Raw genomic sequence first — 21,492 nt, forward strand, 5'->3', positions numbered from 1 at the left:
AGCAATGGACATTATAGACCAGTGGAAATCTGTCTTTTGGTCTGACGAGTCCAAATTGGAGATTTTTGGTTCCAACCGCCATGTCTTTGTGAGACGCAGAGTAGGTGAACGGATGATTTCTGCATGTGTAGTTCCCACCGTGAAGCATGGAGGAGGTGGTGTGATGGTTCTTTGCTGGTGACACTGTCAGTGATTTAATTAGAATTCAAGGCACACTTAACTTCTTGAGTGTAGGGGGCAGGATTGACATTTTTGGGCAAAAAAATGTACCCTTTTGAAACTGCATATTTCTCAGGCCCAGAAACTAGAACTAGAACTAGTATAACAGAACTGATATTGCAGGCGAAAACCTGAGGAAAATCAAACCAGGAAGTGCTGTTTTTCCTGAAAGCTCTCTGTTCCATTGGATGCCTCGATCTGGATATCAACCAGATTCCTTTTCCTATGGCTTCCTCAAGGTGTCAACGGTCTTTAGACATAGTTTCAGGCTTTTATTTTGAAAATGAGCGAGAATGATCACCTTGCGTCAGTGGATAGCTGGGTGTTAGCAGAGTTTTGCTTGAGCAACAGAGTGGGGTAGCCATTGTCTCTCCCTCTCCTATTGAAAAAGGGACAGTCCCGGTTGATATATTATCGATTATGTATTTTAAAAACAACCTGAGGATTGATTATAAAAAACGTTTGACATGTTTCTGTGGACATTACGGATACTATTTGGAATTTGTCTGCGATGTCGTGACCGCTCGAGCCTGTGGATTTCTGAACATAACGTGCCAAACAAATGGAGGTATTTTGGATATAAAAATAATCTCGTGAGCAATCTACTTGGCTGCTAGTGTTTGTAATATTTTGTCTACTGACAGAGATGTTCTTATATAAACGCTTGTTATGCTTTTGCCGAAAAGCTGTATTGAAATCTGACACGCCAAGTGGACTAACAAGTTAAACTGTGTTTTGCTATATTGCACTTGTAATTTCATGAAAATTTAATATTTTTAGTAATTTAATTTGAAGCGCTGCAATTCAGCGGGTGTTGTTGAAAATGATCCAGCTAAAGGGATGTGTGCGTCAAGAAGTTAACCGGCATGGCTACCACAGCATTCTGCAGCAATACGCAATCCCATTTGGTTTGTGCTTAGTGGGACTATAATGAGTTTTTCAACAGGACAATGACTGAAAATAAACCTCAAGGCTGTGTAAGGAGAGTGATGAGTGCTGCATCAGATGACCTGGCCTCCACAATCACCCAACCTCAACCCAATTGAGATGGTTTGGGATGAGTTGGACCGTAGACTGTTGGAAAAGCATTCCAGGTGAAGCTGGTTGAGAGAATGCCAAGCGTGTGCAAAGCTGTCATCAAGGCAAAGGGTGGCTGCTTTGAAGAATCACAAATATGAAATATATTTTGATTTGTTGGAACACTTTTTTGGTTACTACATATTCAAACGGTTATTACGGTGACCGCGGTCATTTGGCAGGCCAATTACTGTCATCCAAAATGCCATGACCATCACAGCCCTAGGGGGGAGACACTCCTACCTGCCGACTTCGCTCTCGCCTACCTGCCGACTTCGCTCTCGCCTACCTGCCGACTCGCTCTCGCCAACCTGCCGACTCGCTCTCGCCAACCCGCCGACTCGCTCTCGCCAACCCGCCGACTCGCTCTCGCCTACCCGCCGACTCGCTCTCGCCTACCCGCTCTCGCCTACCCGCCAACTCGCTCTCGCCTACCCGCCCTCGCCTACCCGCCGACTCGCTCTCGCCTACCCGCCGACTCGCTCTCGCCTACCTGCCGACTCGCTACCTGCCGACTCGCTCTCGCCTACCTGCCGACTCGCTCTCGCCTACTTTTCGACTGGCTAGCTGTCCCTCTTTCCTACCTGTCGACTGGCTGGCTGGCTAGCTGTCTCTCCTCTACCTGTCGACTGGCTGGCTGTCGCTCTCTCCTTCTCGCCTACCCGTCGGCTGTCGCTCTCTCCTTCTCGCCTACCCGTCGACTCGCTCTCGCTCCTTCTCGCCTACCCGTCGACTCGCTCCTTCTCGCCTACGTGTCGACTGGCTAGCTGTCCCTCTTTCCTACCTGTCGACTGGCTGGCTGGCTAGCTGTCTCTCCTCTACCTGTCGACTGGCTGGCTGTCGCTCTCGCTCCTTCTCGCCTACCCGTCGACTCGCTCCTTCTCGCCTACCCGTCGGCTGTCGCTCTCTCCTTCTCGCCTACCCGTCGACTCGCTCTCGCTCCTTCTCGCCTACCCGTCGACTCGCTCCTTCTCGCCTACGTGTCGACTGGCTAGCTGTCCCTCTTTCCTACCTGTCGACTGGCTGGCTGGCTAGCTGTCTCTCCTCTACCTGTCGACTGGCTGGCTGTCGCTCCTTCTCGCCTACCCGTCGACTCGCTCCTTCTCGCCTACCCGTCGACTCGCTCCTTCTCGCCTACCCGTCGACTCGCTCCTTCTCGCCTACCCGTCGACTCGCTCCTTCTCGCCTACCCGTCGACTCGCTCCTTCTCGCCTACCCGTCGACTCGCTCCTTCTCGCCTACCCGTCGACTCGCTCCTTCTCGCCTACCCGTCGACTCGCTCCTTCTCGCATACCCGTCGACTCGCTCCTTCTCGCCTACCCGTCGACTCGCTCCTTCTCGCCTACCCGTCGACTCGCTCCTTCTCGCCTACCCGTCGACCTGCTCTCTCTCCTTCTCGCCTACCCGTCGGCTCGCTCTCTCTCCTTCCCGTCGACTCGCTCTAGCTCCTTCTCGCCTACCCGTCGACTCGCTCTCGCCTACCCGCTCTCTCCTACCCGTCGACTCGCTCTCTCTCCTTCTCGCCTACCCGTCAGCTCGCTCTCTCTCCTTCCAGTCGACTCGCTCTCGCTCCTTCTCGCCTACCCGTCGACTCGCTCTCGCCTACCCGCTCTCTCTCCTTCTCGCCTACCCGTCGGCTCGCTCTTGCTCCTTCTCGCCTACCCGTCGACTCGCTCTTGCTCCTTCTCGCCTACCCGTCGACTCGCTCTCGCCTACCCGCTCTCGCCTACCCGTCGGCTCGCTCTCGCCTACCCGCTCTCGCCTACCCGTCGGCTCGCTCTCGCCCCTACCCGTCGACTCGCCCCTACCCGTCGACTCGCTCCTTCTCGCCCCTACCCGTCGACTCGCTCCTTCTCGCCCCTACCCGTCGACTCGCTCCTTCTCGCCCCTACCCGTCGACTCGCTCCTTCTCGCTCCTACCCGTCGACTCGCTCCTTCCCGTCGACTCGCTCCTACCCGTCGACTCGCTCCTACCCGTCGACTCGCTCCTACCCGTCGACTCGCTCTCGCCCCTACCCGTCGACTCGCTCTCGCCCCTACCCGTCGACTCGCTCTCGCCTACCCGTCGACTCGCTCTCGCCTACCCGTCGACTCGCTCTCGCCTACCCGCTCTCGCCTACCCGTCGACTCGCTCTCGCCTACCCGTCGACTCGCTCTCGCCTACCTGTCGACTCGCTAGCTGTCTCTCTCCTACTTGTCGACTGTCTGACTGGCTAGCTCTCGCCTACCTGTCGACTCGCTCTCGCCTACCTGTCGACTCGCTAGCTGTCTCTCTCCTACTTGTCGACTGGCTAGCTGTCTCTCTCCTACCTGTCGACTCGCTCTCGCTCTCTCCTACCTGTCGACTGGCTGGTTAGCTAGCTGTCTCTCCTACCTGTCGACTGTCTGACTGGCTAGCTGTCTCTCCTACCTGTCGACTCGCTCTCTCCTACTGTCGACACGCTCTCGCTCTCCTACTTGTCGACTGGCTGACTGGCTAGCTGTCTCTCTCTCCTACTTGTCGACTGGCTGACTGGCTAGCTGTCTCTCTCTCCTACCTGTCGACTGGCTGGTTGGCTAGCTGTCGCTGTCTCTCTCTCCTACCTGTCGACTGGCTGGTTGGCTAGCTGTCGCTGTCTCTCTCTCCTACCTGTCGACTGGCTGGTTGGCTAGGTGTCGCTCTCACCTACCTGCCGACTCGCTCTCTCTCTCTCTCTCTCCTACCTGTCGGCTCGCTCTCTCTCTCTCCTACCTGTCGGCTCGCTCTCTCTCTCTCCTACCTGTCGGCTCGCTCTCTCTCTCTCCTACCTGTCGGCTCGCTCTCTCTCTCTCCTACCTGTCGGCTCGCTCTCTCTCTCTCCTACCTGTCGGCTCGCTCTCTCTCTCTCCTACCTGTCGGCTCGCTCTCTCTCTCTCTCCTACCTGTCGGCTCGCTCTCTCTCTCTCTCTCTCCTACCTGTCGGCTCGCTCTCTCTCTCTCTCTCCTACCTGTCGGCTCGCTCTCTCTCTCTCTCCTACCTGTCGGCTCGCTCTCTCTCTCTCTCTCCTACCTGTCGGCTCGCTCTCTCTCTCTCTCTCTCCTACCTGTCGGCTCGCTCTCTCTCTCTCTCTCTCCTACCTGTCGGCTCGCTCTCTCTCTCTCCTACCTGTCGGCTCGCTCTCTCTCTCTCTCCTACCTGTCGGCTCGCTCTCTCTCTCTCTCCTACCTGTCGGCTCGCTCTCTCTCTCTCTCCTACCTGTCGGCTCGCTCTCTCTCTCCTACCTGTCGGCTCGCTCTCTCTCTCTCCTACCTGTCGGCTCGCTCTCTCTCTCTCCTACCTGTCGGCTCGCTCTCTCTCTCTCCTACCTGTCGGCTCGCTCTCTCTCTCTCCTACCTGTCGGCTCGCTCTCTCTCTCTCCTACCTGTCGGCTCGCTCTCTCTCTCTCCTACCTGTCGGCTCGCTCTCTCTCTCTCCTACCTGTCGGCTCGCTCTCTCTCTCTCCTACCTGTCGGCTCGCTCTCTCTCTCTCCTACCTGTCGGCTCGCTCTCTCTCTCTCCTACCTGTCGGCTCGCTCTCTCTCTCTCCTACCTGTCGGCTCGCTCTCTCTCTCTCCTACCTGTCGGCTCGCTCTCTCTCTCTCCTACCTGTCGGCTCGCTCTCTCTCTCTCTCCTACCTGTCGGCTCGCTCTCTCTCTCTCTCTCCTACCTGTCGGCTCGCTCTCTCTCTCTCTCTCCTACCTGTCGGCTCGCTCTCTCTCTCTCTCTCCTACCTGTCGGCTCGCTCTCTCTCTCTCTCTCCTACCTGTCGGCTCGCTCTCTCTCTCTCTCTCCTACCTGTCGGCTCGCTCTCTCTCTCTCTCTCCTACCTGTCGGCTCGCTCTCTCTCTCTCTCTCCTACCTGTCGGCTCGCTCTCTCTCTCTCCTACCTGTCGGCTCGCTCTCTCTCTCTCCTACCTGTCGGCTCGCTCTCTCTCTCTCCTACCTGTCGGCTCGCTCTCTCTCTCTCCTACCTGTCGGCTCGCTCTCTCTCTCTCCTACCTGTCGGCTCGCTCTCTCTCTCTCCTACCTGTCGGCTCGCTCTCTCTCTCTCCTACCTGTCGGCTCGCTCGCTCTCTCTCCTACCTGTCGGCTCGCTCTCTCTCCTACCTGTCGGCTCGCTCTCTCTCCTACCTGTCGGCTCGCTCTCTCTCCAGGATAAATTTAGACTCAATTGAGTGAACACTCGGAGGAGAGATGTACCCCTTTTGTACTTCCAGTAAAAATGTTTTTACATGCTATCGCTACCAGACTAATATGCAAAACCAAAACACACAGAAAGATAGAGATCCTGGTGTAGAAGTTGCTGCTACCACCATCTTAATCCATCATTCCTAAACAATTCATTTCTGCAGATAGTTTGCTTTGTGCTGGATTAATGCTTTCATGTAGCTATTGTTTAAGTTGGTGTGTGGGGCTTACAGTGGTTTTTATCAAAGACATTACAGAGAGATTTGTTGTTGTTGCAGGCCTTAAAGAGGGAAAAACTCTGACAAAGCTTTTTTTTTATTTTAAAATTAGGACTGAGTAAACAGTCTTAGTAATAATCAGAGTGAGGTCTGTATGTATACAGTTGATAGACTGGGCTGGTCACCTGGAGTTTCTGGTGCAGGAGACAGCAGCGAAGGTCTGGAGAACCACTGGCCAGTCTGAAATCAAAGACAGGGAAGGGGATAATTCAGTATACAGTCCCGGTGTATACCCTCAACATCATTATTGATGAGATTCCGGTTTGGGTTCAATCCAATTTGATGAGGGTTCAATCCAATTTCTATTTCCTCTGTAATCAAGTGCAGTGTTTCCCCTAGGATTTTTTTCAACAGCGGTGGGAAAGGTAGTGGGAGGGGTGGGGGGGTGGGGGTCTTTGCTGCAGGGGTCCGGGCGCATGCCCCCAGGAGATTTTCTTGTAGAACGACTTTGAGAAGTTGACAAAAAACAACAACATTTGACACCAAAATGCATGAAAATTAAATGATGTTGACACCATATTAAATATAACTGATGGGAGCCAGTGCACTGTAGGGATATGAGCAAGCGGTGGCTGTGCGCTTATGGTTCTGAATCGCGCCACTGCTCGCTCTGCTCGCTACAAATATATGATGTAACTTGTTTCTCTGATCTTATAGGGATAGTGTGAGATTTTGGGAATCACCATTTTATGTCTCTGCGTGCAGTTTGAACAAAATTGAAGGTAGTTTCACAAGCCATTTCTAACTAGGGCAATGACTTGAAGGCTAGGGGAACAGCTAGCACGTTGGTAGTCTACAGGCACAGCTAGCATGCTAGATGTTCCCATAGACATGCAGTCATTGTGCGTATGATAGTTAGCAACTTCCTTCAAACTGCACGCAGAGACATAAAAATGGTATCCATGAGTTCATCTGACTCTGGATAAGTAAAGAAATGCCTTAGTTGCCAAAATGTCAAACTATCCCTTAAAAAAAAATGTAAAAGCACACTGCTGCTAAATTAATATATAGACTCAGCAAAAAAGAAACATCCCTTTTCAGGACCCTGTTTTTCAAAGATAATTCGTAAAAATCCAAATAACTTCAAAGATCTTCACTGTTTCCCAGGCTTGTTCAATGAACCATAAACAATTAATGAACATGCACCTGTGGAACGGTCGTTAAGATGCTTACAGACGGTAGGCAACTAAGGTCACAGCTATAAAAACTTAGGACACTAAAGAAGCCTTTCTACTGATTCTGAAAAACACCAAAAGAAAGATGCCCAGGGTCCCTGCTCAGCTGCGTGAACATGCCTTAGGCATGCTGCAAGGAAGCATGAGGACTGCAGATGTGGCCAGGGCAATAAATTGCAATGTCCGTACTGTGAGACGCCTACGACAGCGCTACAGGGAGACAGGACGGATAGCTGATCGTCCTCGCAGTAGCAGACCACGTGTAACAACACCTGCACAGGATCGGTACATCCGAACATCACACCTGCGGGACAGGTACAGGATGGCAACAACAACTGCCCGAGTTACACCAGGAACGCACAATACCATCAGGAACGCACAATACCATCAGTGACCCTCCAGCATGACAATGCCACCAGCCATACTGCTCGTTCTGTGGGTGATTTCCTGCAAGACAAGAATGTCAGTGTTCTGCCATGGCCAGCGAAGAGCCCGGATCTCAATCCCATTGAGCACGTCTGGGACCTGTTGGATCGGAGGGTGAGGGCTAGGGCCATTCCCCCAAGAAATGTCCTGGAACTTGCAGGTGCCTTGGTGGAAGAGTGGGGTAACATCTCACAGCAAGAACCGGCAAATCTGGTGCAGTCCATGAGGCGGAGATGCACTGCAGTACTTAATGCAGCTGGTGGCCATGGCAAATACTGACTGTTACTTTTGATTTTGACCCCACCTTTGTTCAGGGACACATTATTCCATTTTTGTTTGTCACATGTCTGTGGAACTTGTTCAGTTTATGTCTCAGTTGATGAATCTTATGTTTATACAAATATATACACGTGTTTGCTGGAAATAAACAGTTGACAGTGAGGACGTTTCTTTTTTTGCAGTTTAGTTTGTTGCGTAATAAATACGATAATGGTCTCACCCGTAGACGAGGTAGTTGTTCTCCCAGCGGTATCTCATCTCCAGGACAAACTCCTGCCAGAGGTGAGCCACCGCCCTGACCCCTCCATGGTAGAAGTTAACCAGACACACACACAGAGCCAGGCGGTATGTCAGACTGTCACTAGGCGCAGACTTCAGCTGGTTGTACAGGTTCTGGATGGAGACAGTTGACAAAGAGAATGCAATCAGGATGCGGTACTACAGAAAATTACACTAATCAATCATGGATTTTCTGAATGTGTAAGTTTGACAATTGAAAATTGTATTTGTGAGTTTCGTTCAGTAAGGAACAATCTCATTCACACTGAAAAAAGACGAGTGCTTTTATCAGACAAGTTCAGGTATTTAAATGTTTTTTTGGAATGTCATGCCTACTGAACACACCCCTGATGTACAATGTCTGTCTGTGAGAACAATAGTGAGATAGAGGACAGACATACATAGTCGTCAGACTCCTTCTCTTCTGGTTTCCCATCAGTATTCAATTGAGAAGCCTTGCTCTCGCTGTTCTCTGATGATGACTTGTCTATGGCGGCGTCTGGGAAGAGATACTGACACACACACACACACACACACAAATATGAGCTTAACCATTCTCTTACATAGGGAACACCCATTCCATTTCACCCTTTGGACAAAAAAAAACCCCTCAAGGAACAATTCTGCTACTAACAGAGTCTGGTTTAAATGTTTTATTCACCTCACAGACTCACCACTGAGCCTCTAGGCCAATGCAGTGTGTGTATCCCAAAATGGCACCCTATTCACTATTCAGTCCAATACTTTTGACCAGGACCCATAAAGGCCCTTAGGGGCTTGCCAATTGAGACTCCAAGTGTCTTCACGGCTGATTAAGAAACTGTTCCACACAGCAATGCCAGTGGAGCCTGGCTGCAGACTCAGCTCCCTTTCTCTCCTCTCAGTGAATGTCTGGAGCTCTCTCACTCTCACAGCCACTGAGGCAGAGCCACTTGTGTACTATGTCAGAAAGACTAAATCCCCATAAATCCTTCAGAGGGCTGCAGTAGACATCCGAGCATGCCAAACACATGGCCTAGTGTACCCATCAGAGCTGATGCATTGTTTACATGGGGTTTCACTGTGTGTGTGTGTCTATTGCCCCTCTCACCAGCAGTATGGAGTTGAGCACATCGTTGCTGAGCGGTGATTCGTCGACGCGGCGGTGGCGGCGGATGCGTTTGCGGGCGCTGTGCACCATGTTAGAGACAGACAGCTTGGGGATGGGCACGGCCGTGGGCTCTGTCAACTTAGACAGGGCATGGCTGATGTCATCTGTAACGACAGGGGAGGGAGAGAAATTATACACAGGGAGGGAATGAGGGTGGGCTCTGACAGAGAGAGCATATGCTCCCTTCACATGCACCAGCAAACAAACAAAAATGGAAAGACACAAGCCAAGGGTGCATCTCAATAGTCCAAAGTGGCTTCATTTTCTACTCTTCCTTTTCTCCATCAGCACTGAGCTCTGCACAAATCCCCTTTGGGCATACAACATATTGGAAAATGAGAGGGAGTGAGTGATGTTAGACTATTGAGACACACCCCAGTAGCCATAGCACACACTAATAGAGGGAGCCCTATTACCTTTGCCTTCGTCCTCAACTGGACCCCGTCCCAGGATCTCCTCTGTTGACTCTTTCTTAGAGCACAGCTTGAAGAACTCCGTCAGGAAATCACCTGGGATGGGCAACATGAGGTTTTATTACAATCAATTCAAAGTCAAAAAGCTTTATTGTAGGGTTGGGCAATGGCAACATTTGTCGTATCGTGCTTAGGTACCCATAAAACATTGTGATATACGATGCTCTCTCTATTGGCCACCAAAACATTTAATGAGCTAAAACAGTTGCGCTATAGTGCGAAATTGAATGCAACTGGAAGAACCATGACAAAAGATAAATGTTGTTGAAAGCCTGGGAAGAGGCAAAGTGCCGGCAATGGCAAATATTTTCTCATTTTACATTCCGGTGGAGGAGCAGAACTGGTTTGTGTGTGTGTGTGTGTGTGTGTGTGTTTGTCTGTGTGTGTGGAACGTACATGTTGGAGCAGTAATTGTCTGATGAGGAACGGGCTTTCTTCCTGTAGTGAACTAGGTTATAGGCCTACATCACGGGCTGGATAGAATCTTCAAAACTGGCCAATAATAGCGGTATTTGCATCATAAAATCATATAACAAACAATATTATTTATTTTTCTCATAAAGCTGTGACTGAGAATAGCCTATGCCTAGACCATAGACTTCCATTCTGGTTATTTTTGAAAGCCACAACAACTTTAGAGCAACACCTTCGTAGGCTACTATATTTGGGAAATAAGCTACGGTTCATAACTTTAAACTAGTCTTAAAGCTTTTATGATAGGCCTAGTAGGAGGATCAGTTATTGGCCATTTGGTTTTCAACCTCGCATGGAAGGATTTTCCCGGCCAGCACGAGTCATTTCTTTCTTAAAAGCTTAAACTTGATTTAACTTGACATTCTATTTTCCTATTGATATTGTTTGTTCTCTCTAATTATTAATACTCTGGCTACCTTAAGTTTTTAGACTATTCAAATAACTTTGAGAAGGAACTCTGTTACGTCCATTGCTTGATCGGAGACAAGCCAATCATATTCATAGCCTATTGAATGGAGAGAGAAAGGAATATAGGACAATTTTTTTTTAAACAGCTCGACACAAGATAGTTAAATCAGTGTCCGATATAAAATAGGCCATAACAAATAGGAATAGGCAAATTACTCAGAATGTCACCTGTGTGCTGCCCTGTGACACTCAGTCTTTTTTCAAATAGGCTAAAACCATCATCTGTCACATGATTTAGTCACCATCGACCTAACCCTACTTTATTGTCCAACAAATCTTACAAAAGACGTGTTTTGCATGTAGTTCCCAAAACCCCCACTATACACATATCTGGTAGCTGAAGGACAACGGAAATGCACACTGCTCTACATGGGATTTTATAATGTTTCTTTAAGGTCAGTAAGTCTTTTTGTGAAGGTCTTACCGAGCAAACAGGTGGGGCTGTCTGCTTTCCTGACTCGGACTGACCAATGAGGGGCCTGGAGCGGGTCCAGATCACTGTAAGGTCACACAGAGAACACAGTCAGACAACACAGGGGAGGAAGGTAAACTGGCCCTGGATCGTTGCAGTGGTTCACATTTACCATTATAGTCAAGGTTAGGACTAAACAATGGCTATTAAAACATGGTGCTCTGAAAGGAGGAAAGGTTCCTTGTTAGTGTGGTTTATTTTACAGCCTGGAACGTCCTGGTGTTAGTATAGGGATTATATAGTGGAAAGAGTAATTACATGATAATCATCTATTGACCTTTTGGTTAATTTGAGATCCTTGAAATAAGGACCAATAAACATCACTTGCCATATAATCTACACTGAGTGTACAAAACATTAAGAACACCTGCTCTTTCCATGACACAGAGTGACCAGGTGAAAGCTATGATGTCACTTGATAAATCCACTTCAAATCAGTGTAGATGAAGGGGAGGAAACAGGTTAAAGGATTTTTAAGCCTTGAGACATGGATTGTGTATGTGTGCCATTCAGAGGGTGAATGGGCAAAATAAATATTTAAGTGTCCTTGAACGGGGTATGGGAGTACATGCCAGGCTCACCGGTTTGTGTCTAGAACTGCAACGCTGCTGGGTTTTTCACACACAACAGTTTACTGTGTGTATCAAGACTGGTCCTCCACCCAAAGGACATCCAGCCATCTAGATACAACTGTGGGACTCATTGGAGTCAACATGGGCCAGAATCCCCGTGGAACACCTTAAGAGTCCATGCCCTGACAAATTGAGCCAGTTCTGAGGGAAAAAAGGGGTTCTTACCCAGGTATATTACCCATTCAGTCAGGCAGGGAAGGTAGAATTTACATTTCAACTCATATCTTTTTTTTTTTTTAAACGCCAAAACACCATGTTTAACATTTCTATCCCAGAATGCCCTAAGGGGATTCAACAATAAATACAACCATCAAAATAAAACCCAAAACATATTTGGAGGAGGACCATCTTAGGCTGGGCTAATCTCGGTCTTCGATTCTCTTCAGAGGGCTGAGATTAGTCTCGATGTCTTTATACAGTGAATGTCATAAACATTTAGGATGAAGGGCCTCGAAGAAAAACACAAACACTGTTAATAAGATGCGCTGGCTCACTGAGCACCACTTTATCACTAAACTGAAAAGCGTAAAGTCATTCAGCTTTAATGCAGTTGAACAAGCGAGTGGTGATGCTAGGGCTGAAGTACTTGTTATATCAACTCCCACACAACTCCTCCAGATCCATCCTCAACACCTACACTGTCTGGCACACAGGAAATTATTATGGGCAACAACCTTTCCCAATGTTTCAAAGAGAACTTCTTTCATTGTTGGCATCACCTACCTGGAGGTTCCCTCTCTATCTCAATGCTCACTTACTTGATGAGTTTAAGCTGGCTACTGATTCTATTTATTGAAGACGACACCTCCATCTTCCCTGTCTAAATACCTGTCATTCTGTGGGGGGACAAACAATGTTGCTGATAGATCATAGCTCAGGTTGTTGAGATGTTTTTTCAGTGTGTGTCAACCAGCAGGGCAGAAGAGAGAGGGGGGGTGGTGGTGGATACATACGAGTACACATCGTTATCCACCACGATGCCTTCTGTCAGGTGGGGCCAGGTGGTCGCTAGGTGAAGCTCACTAAACAACAATTAAATACAGATGTTTGTTTCGCATAATCAACTTCACATTATGAGATTAATTAATGACATAAAACTATTAATTAAAGGCTCTTATTAAAAGACACAAATAATACACATGACCAATGATGTAAATTGCTAAATTAAGCATGAATTGTTTTATCGTCATGGCTACAGTACCATCGATCCTACCTGATTGGATCCTCACACGCTCCAAATGGTAGCTTCCCGAACTCCACCCCTCCCACCTCACCGCCGAGGAGAGCGTCGAAGTCTGGAGGCAGCAAAAAAAAAACACACCAAAAAAACACTTACCTTCATTGTTCAAACATGACTTTGATTCAGCACACAATACTTCCACTTAGAAGTAGCAAGAAGAACCCAAACTGTAAACACTTTATCATCTTCAATGCCTTGAAGGCAGGCAAATTCATCCCATAAAAACTAAAGGTCCAAATATACTCTGGTCTCTCAAACTAGAGCTCACTAGCCCCATTCAAGAGGAGCAGAAATAGTGACTGTTTGTAAGCCGTTTAAAAATCTCTCAGAGCTCTTACCTTTTATCGCCTTCCCTGCACCACTCAAAGAGTTGAGCATCTCTTTGCAGCACTAAAATGTACCCCGGAGAGCAGCACTTAACATGACCGTGGGAAGAATAATCCACTATTGAATTTGGAGCATAGAGATCGAGTGGATTATATCAGTTTCCTAAAAAAAGTTGGCAATGCATGTGGAGGCGTTGAAAGACCGGTTCCAATACACTATGGGCTAACCTACATAGGCCTAGCACCAAGTTCAGGAGTAAAAATATAATAAGTCACATACATTTCATGGACTCACTGTGTTCAATAATAGTGTTGAATATGATTTTTGAATGACTAACTCATCTCTGTACCCCACACATACAATTATCATCTGTAAGGTTCTTCAGTCGGGCAGTGATTTCCAACAGATTCAACCACAAAGACCAGGGAGGTTTTCCAATGCCTCGCAAAGAAGAGAACCTATTGGTAGATGGGTATAAATAAATAAAAGGCTGACTTTGAATATCCCTTTGAGCATGGTGAAGTTATTCATTACACTTTGGGTGGTACACTCACTCACTCCAAAAGACACAGGCGTCCTCCCTAACTCAGTTGGAAGGAAACCGCTCAGCGATTTCAACATGAGGCCAATGGTGGCTTTAAAACAGTTAGGTTTCTCCTATCATAGCCATTAAACTCTGAGGATGGATCAACAACATTGTAGTTACTCCACAATACTAACCTAAAGGACACAGTGAAAAGAAGGAAGACTGTACAGACAAAACATATTCCAAAACATGCAACCTGTTTGCAATAAGGGTCTAAATAAAACAACAAAACATTTGGCTAAGAAACTAACTTTATGTCCTGAATAGAAAATGCTGAGGAAAAATGTTTGAGGAAAATCCAACAACAGATCACAGAGTTCCACTCTTCATATTATAAATCATGGTGGTGGCTGCATCATATTATAGGTATGCTCGTAATCAGCAAGGTTTTTTTGGGAGGTAAAAATAAACGGAATAGAACTAAGTACAGGCAAAATCCTAGAGGAAGACCTGGTTCAGCCTGCTTTCTAACAGACACTGGGTGACGAAGTCACCCTTCAGCAGGACAAGAACCTAAAGCACAAGGCCACATACACACTGGAGTTGCTTACCAAGATGACATTGAATGTTCCCCTTCGTAACCTAGTTACAGTTTTGACTTAAATTGTCTTGAAACTCTATGGCAAGACTTGAAAATGGCTGTCTAGCAAAGGTCAACAACCACCTTGACAAACCTTGAAGAATTTCTTAAAGAATAATGTGCAGATATTGTACCATCCAGGTGTGCAATGCTCTTAGGGACTGAGTGTCTCATGTATATCATCAACAAACAAAAAAACAATTAAATCAATTTTAATCTCACCTTGTAACACAACATTTAGAAAAAATCAAGGGGTGTGAATACTTTGAAGACACTGTAGCTCCTTCCCGTTTCATATTTTGTGGTTTTACTGAACGGATAGGATGTGGTTTTATAAGATCAGCCAGGTAAGGTAGGAGAAGTGCGACTGTGCAAGTTAGAACGGCAGTGGGCTGAATTCGAACCCATATCGACTCTGGAATACACGGTGCCTTCCGGAAAGTATGCCGACCCCTTGACTTTTTTCCACATTTTGTTAGGTTAATGCCGTATTCTAAATTCTGTTGTTTTTCTCCCCCTCATCAATCTACACACAATTACCCATAATGGCAAAAACATTTAAAAAAAAATTGCAAATTTATTATAAACTGAAATATTACATTTAAATAAGTATGTAAGTATTCAGACCCTTTACTCAGTACTTTGTTGAAGAACATTTGGCAACGATTACAGCCTCGAGTCCTCTTGGGTATGACACTTCAAGCTTGGCACACCTGTATTTGAGGATTGTCTCCCATTCTTTTCTGCAGATCCCCTCAAGCTCTGTCAGGTTTGATGGGGAGCGTTGCTGCACATTTATTTTCAGGTCTCTCCAGAGATGTCTGATCGGGTTTAAGTCGGGGCTCTGGCTGGGCCACTCAAGGACATTCAGAGACTTGTCCCAAAGTCACTCCTGCGTTGTCTTGGCTGTATGCTTAGGGTCATTGTCCTGTTGGAAGGTGAAGCATCGCCCCAGTCTGAAGTCCTGAGCAGGTTTTCATCAAGGATCTCTCTGGACTTCGCTCCGTTCATCTTTCCCTCAATCCTGACTGGTCTCCCAGTTCCTGCCGCTGAAAAACATCCCACAGGATGATGCTGCCACCACCATGCTTCACAGTAGGGATGGTGCCAGGTTTACTCCAGATGTGACACTTGGCATTCAAGCCAAAAAGTTCCATCTTGGTTTCATCAGACCAGAGAATCTTGCCTCTCATTGTCTGAGAGTCTTTAGGTGCCGTTGGGCAAACTCCAAGCAGGTTGTCATGTGCCTTTTACTGAGGAGTGGCTTCCGTCTGGTCATTCGGCCATAAAGGCCCGATCGGTGGAGTGCTACAGAGATGGTTGTCGTTCAGGAAGGTTCTCCCATCGCCACAGAGGAACTCTATAGCTCTGTCAGAGTGACCATCGGGTTCCTGGTCACCTCCCTGACCAAGACCCTTCTCCCCCGATTGCTCAGCTTGGCCAGGCTGCCAGGTCTAGGAAGAGTATTGGTGGTTCTAAACTTCTTCCATTTAAGACTGATTAAAGCCACTGTGTTCTTGTGGACCTTCAATGCTGCAGACATTTTTGGGTGCCCTTCCCCAGATCGACACAATCCACAATGCCTCGACACAATTCAGTCTTTGAGCTCTACGGAAAATTCCTTCAACCTCATGGCTTGGTTTTTGCTCGGACAGGCACTGTCAACTGTGGGACCTTATATAGACAGGCGTGTGCCTTTCCAAATCACGTCCAATCAATTGAATATACCACAGTTGGACTCCAAGTCAAGCACCTGAACTCAATTTCAAGTCTCATAGGAAAAGGTCTGAAAACTTAGTTAAATAAGGTATCAGTTTATTTTTAATACATTTGCAAAAAATTACAAATGAACTGTTTTCGCTTTGTCATCGTGGGGTAGTGTGTAGATTGCCGAGGACATATTTATTTATTTAATCCATTTTCAAATAAGGCTGTAACGTAACAAAATGTGGGAAAAGTCAAGGGGTCATAATAACCAGATACATTTCTTCCAGTTTAGTAGGCTGTGTGGTTGTGTTGTTGGTGGTACTGACCAGGGGGCTGCTGAGGCCAGGAGTACTGCTGCCAGTCTTGCAGGACATACGTGAAGCGGATAGCGATGTTGATGGGAGGAAGAGGAGTCAGGGGACAACCCTGGAGAACAACACAAGACAGAGAAGAGAAAAAGGGAAAAGGGCAGAAACAGAAAGAGTCAAGATTATGTATTATCTTGGTCCATCCATCATATGTACATTTAAGAATGTGAAATGTCAGAATAATAGTAGAGAGAATGATCTATTTCAGATTTATTTCTTTCATCACATTTCCAGTGGGTCAGAAGTTTACATACACTCAATTAGTATTTGGTAGCATTGCATTTGGTATTTGGCAGCCTTCCACAAGCTTCCCACAATAAGTTGGGTGAATTATGGCCGATTCCTTTTCAGTTCTGTCCACACATTGTGATGGCCACTCCAATACCTTGACTTTGTTGTCCTTAAGCCATTTTGCCACAACTTTGGAAGTAAACTAGGGGTTATTTGGGGTGGCAGCGTAGCCTAGTGGTTAGAGCGTTGGACTAGTAACCGCAAGGTTGGAAGATCGAATCCCCGAGTTGACAAGGTACAAATCTGTTGTTCTGCCCCTGAACAAGGCAGTTAATAATATATTAACTAATACCGTTCCTAGGCAGTCATTGAAAAGAAGAATTTGTTCTTAACTGACTTGCCTAGTTAAATAAAAGGTAAAATAAATTGTCCATTTGAAAGAACAATTTGCAACCAAGCTTTTAACTTCCTGACTGATGTCTTGAGATGTTGCTTGAATATATCCACATAATTTTCCTTCCTCGTGATGCCATCAATTTTATGAAATGCACCAGTCCCTCCTGCAGCAAAGCACCCCCACAACATGATGCTGCCAACCCTGTGCTTCACGGTTGGGATGGTGTTCCTTAGCTTGCAAGCCTCCCCCTTTTTCCTCCAAACGTAACGATGGTCATTTTGGCCAAACAGTTCTATTTTTGTTTCATCAGACCAGAGGACATTTCTCCAAAAAGTATGATCTTTGTCCCCATGTGCAGTTGCAAACCGTAGTCTGGCTTTTTTATGACGTTTTTGGAGCAGTGGCTTCTTCCTTGCTGAGCGGCCTTTCAGGTTATGGCAATATAGGACTCGTTTTACTGTGGATATAGATACTTTTGTACCTGTTTCCTCCAGCATCTTCACAAGGTCCTTTGCTGTTGTTCTGGGATTGATTTGCACTTTTCACACCAAAGTACGTTCATCTCTAGATGACAGAAAGTGTCTCCTTCCTGAGCGGTATGACGGCTGCGTGGTTTTTATACTTACGTACTATTGTTTTTACAGATGAACGTGGTACCTTCAGGCGCTTGTAAATTGCTCCCAAGGATGAACCTTGAAAGGCCTTGAAAATACATCCACAGGTACACCTCCAATTGACTCAAATGATGTCAATTAGCCTATCAGAAGCTTCTAAAGCCATTGCATAATTTTCTGGAAGTTTCAAAGCTGTTTAATGGCACAGTCAACTTAGTGCATGTAAACTTCTGGCCCTCTGGAATTGTGATACAGTGAATTATTAGTGAAATAATCTGTCTGTAAACAATTGTTGGAATAATTACTTGTGTCATGCACAAAGTAGATGTCCTAACCGACTTGCCAAAACTATAGTTTGTTAACAAGAAATTGGTGGAGTGGTTGAAAAATGAATTTTAATGACTCCAACCTAAGTGTATGTAAACTTTAGAGTTCAACTGTATCATAGAATTTAATTGTAGGGACTGAGTGCCCGGACCCAGATTAACCCTAGTCATGGATGAACAAGCATGCTCAATGGAGATTCACCATTGAAAGTACATCCTAGTCCACTATGCTTACTCTCATTCCTGGGAAACTGGGAAACCAGTCTTACAATTACTTATGGGTGACCCATGTGAAAGGCACTACTCATAAAAGCCCATGTAAGGCAATAAGTAAGCCCTGGTCCTTCCATACTCACTATTTTGGACTTGAAGATGTCCAGTAGGCCTGAGAGATGGTTGTATTGGCTGGGCACTTTGCGAAGGTGGACCATCTCAAAGTCGGTACGCACCCCCAGGCCCTGGCACTCCCCATGGTACATCCTCCTCCACTTCTGCTGGATCTGCACAAACATGGGTACCTGGCTGCATGGCATCCACAGGGATAGAGGACGTTAATGGGGATAGGTCACTTCAAATTCATTCAGATGTTTTGTGGGAAGGTAGCCACACATTGAAATCCTGTTGCTACTCTAACTACACCTGTTCTTGTGTCAAGATGGGGTAATGTCCTATGCCATCAGTTGTGAAGACATATCTATGCGCATCATTCACCAAATTAATGAGAAATATAAACACCATCTAGTCGAATCATTTTAGATGTTGCTCATCTTTCCCATTCGTTTGGGATCGAGGCATTCAGTTGGAGCTGCACAACAGACAAATTGTGATGTTTGAAAAACTTTGATTTTGAGAGACATGCAAGGCATCTCTGGTATCAATGTGGAAGAGCAAGCACACACTGAAATCCTGTAACTACCTCAGCATCCCTGATATACCACAGCTACACAGCAGCACCTGGTGCACAATAGAGAAATTACAATCAAAACATACACCACCTAGTGGATTGAACAAGTATGGAATTGAAATAATAAGCCTTGTTATATCTATGGATTCATTTTTTTTTCTTTTCATTTTTTTTTCCAGTCACAAAACAAAATGCAGTAAATGCTCTATGCATTAGTAATAGAACAAGTGCTCGTGCAAGAAAATAACTTGAAGCTATACAGTGCCTTCGGAAAGTATTCAGACCCCTTTTTCCACATTTTGTTACGTTACAGCCCTATTCTAAAATTTGATTAAATAAAATAAAAATTGGACGTGATTTGAAAAGGCACACACCTGTCTTATAAGATCCCACAGTTGACAGTGCATGTCTGAGCAAAAACCAAGCCATGAGGTCGAAGGAATTGTCTAAAGTTCCTCTGTGGAGATGGGAGATTCTTCCAGAAGGATTACTATCTCCGCAGCACTCCACCAATCAGGCCTTAATGGTAGAGTGGCCAGACAGAAGCAACTCCTCAGTAAAAGGCACGTGCCAGCCCGCTTGGAGTTTGCCAAAAGGCACCTAAAGACTCTCAGACCACAAGACACAAGATCCTCTGGTGTGATGAAACCAAGACTGAATTCTTTGGCCTGAATGCCAACAGTCACATCTGGAAGAAACCTGGCACCATCCCTTTGGTGAAGCATGGTGGTGGCAGCATCATGCTGTGGGGTGTTTTTCAGCTTCAGTTACTGGGAGACTAATCAGGATCGAGGCAAAGATGTACGGAGCAAAGACAGAGAGATCCTTGATGAAAACCTGCTCCAGAGCTCTCAGGACCTCAGACTGGGGCGAAGGTTCACCTTCCAACAGGACAAGGACCCTAAGCATAGAGCCAAGACAATGCAGCAGTGGCTTCGAGACTTGTCTCTGATTGTCCTTGAGTGGCCCAGCCAGAGCCCAGGCTTGAACCCGATCGAACATCTCTGGAAAGACCTGAAAAGACCTGACAGAGCTTGAGGGGATCTGCAGAAAAGAATGGGAGAAATTCCCCTAATACAGGTGTGCCAAGCTTCTAGCGTCATACACAATAAGACTTGAGGCTGTAATCGCTGCCAAAGTTGCTTCAACAAAGTATTGAGTAAAGGGTCTGAATACTTATTTAAGTGATATTTTCGTTTTTAATTTTTAATAAATTAGCAAACATTTCTAAATACCTGTTTTTGCTTTGTCATTATGGGTTATTGTATGTAGATTGAAAAAATACAATTGAATCAATTTTAGAATAAGGCTGTAACGTAACAAAATGTGGAAAAAGTCAAGGGGTCTGAATAGTTTCTGAAGGTACTGTATGTTCTGATGGTCTGCTACATGCTTCCTTCTCTTATAACCGCGTTATTAGTGTCACTCTGCCTCACAGTAAACTCCCAGAGACACCGTGGGAGGCCAGGTGACCTTGCTGCTACCACAGAGCAGAGCCACAGCACTCGGAGCATCTACAATGGTACCATCTCCCATTTAGCCCGGTGTTGCCATGGATACCAGCTGATCTACCGCAATACGATGCCATAGAGAGCTGTACTCACCACCCACAGTGTTGCTATTTTAAAACATGCTTGTGTCATCAAACAGAAACACACACAAAGGGCAGGTTGCCACTAGATGTGTGAATGTGTAAGAACTAACACTGTTTTCCCTTAGCGTAGATTCATGAATATGAATAGAATACATTGGCAGTATCAGCCCTTTTCTTTGTCAAAGCAAATTCTGTTACCAATATTAACTTGATTTTCCATAAGAACATAAAGTGATGTTGTGGCATACTAATGTAACTGAATTATAACAATTATACTGTTCCCAAAGAGTATTAGTTAATATATTATTCACTGTTGCTCTGAGTTACTGTCACCTACCAGCCTGTGTTGGCCAGAGAGATGGAGATGGAGCTAAGTAGCAGGTTGCACTTGGACTCACTGATGACTGCCTCACAGTTGGCCCCGGGGGAGATGACCACAAACTCACGCATGCCATACCTGCAAACACAGACGGAATACTTTAAAGAGAGCAGACAGCTACCATCTATCTATCCATCAAGTCTCATTCAAACCAAACTCTGTAATATATTTCTCAAAAAGATCAGACATCAGCTGGATTTAGTGTTAACAAATATCAATAGCAGTTGTGAATGTCTATCTTCAGTCATTTTAATTCCCATCTTAAAATAAATGTAAGAGGTAAAGGTTAGAGGTCGGAGGTTAGGAGACCTGGAGTACTGTACTCACCATCTGACGAGGCAGTGGGCCCTGGGAGGGAAGTCATTGTTCATGCAGAGCAGGTCCTGCATGGCTGTGGGGAAGGCATCTGGAGAGAGAGCAGAGTGGGAATCTTCATTTATATTTTAACATCCACTACGATTCTCTGTTGCTGGAGAGCAGAGCAGTGGTCCAGAAAAAACTGTGGAGTTCATCCATATAGTCTCATCATATAGTTTCTGTGTTGGAATGGTGTGGGAATACCCTAACCGAATGGTGTGGGAATACCCTAACCGAATGGTGTGGGAATACCCTAACCGAATGGTGTGGGAATACCCTAACCGAATGGTGT

The 21,492-nt window shown here is 46.3% G+C and overlaps 1 protein-coding gene across 1 annotated transcript in view; it reads right to left on the reverse strand.

Moving 5' to 3' along the window:
• The window catches only part of rab3gap1 (RAB3 GTPase activating protein subunit 1), a 51,784-nt gene that overhangs the window by 27,517 nt on the left and 2,775 nt on the right, over positions 1–21,492 (reverse strand). The window contains exons 5-16 of the mRNA XM_020456677.2: positions 21,171–21,249; positions 20,802–20,921; positions 18,323–18,488; positions 16,357–16,456; positions 12,804–12,885; positions 12,544–12,612; positions 10,911–10,984; positions 9,488–9,580; positions 9,012–9,175; positions 8,323–8,433; positions 7,863–8,035; positions 5,888–5,942 (exon numbers count right to left, since the gene is read on the reverse strand). Coding sequence (XP_020312266.1) covers positions 5,888–5,942; positions 7,863–8,035; positions 8,323–8,433; positions 9,012–9,175; positions 9,488–9,580; positions 10,911–10,984; positions 12,544–12,612; positions 12,804–12,885; positions 16,357–16,456; positions 18,323–18,488; positions 20,802–20,921; positions 21,171–21,249 — 1,286 coding nt within the window. The remainder of the gene's footprint in view (positions 1–5,887; positions 5,943–7,862; positions 8,036–8,322; positions 8,434–9,011; positions 9,176–9,487; positions 9,581–10,910; positions 10,985–12,543; positions 12,613–12,803; positions 12,886–16,356; positions 16,457–18,322; positions 18,489–20,801; positions 20,922–21,170; positions 21,250–21,492) is intronic.

Source organism: Oncorhynchus kisutch, linkage group LG2 (genome assembly GCF_002021735.2).
Source record: "Oncorhynchus kisutch isolate 150728-3 linkage group LG2, Okis_V2, whole genome shotgun sequence".
Classification (NCBI taxonomy): domain Eukaryota; kingdom Metazoa; phylum Chordata; class Actinopteri; order Salmoniformes; family Salmonidae; genus Oncorhynchus; species Oncorhynchus kisutch.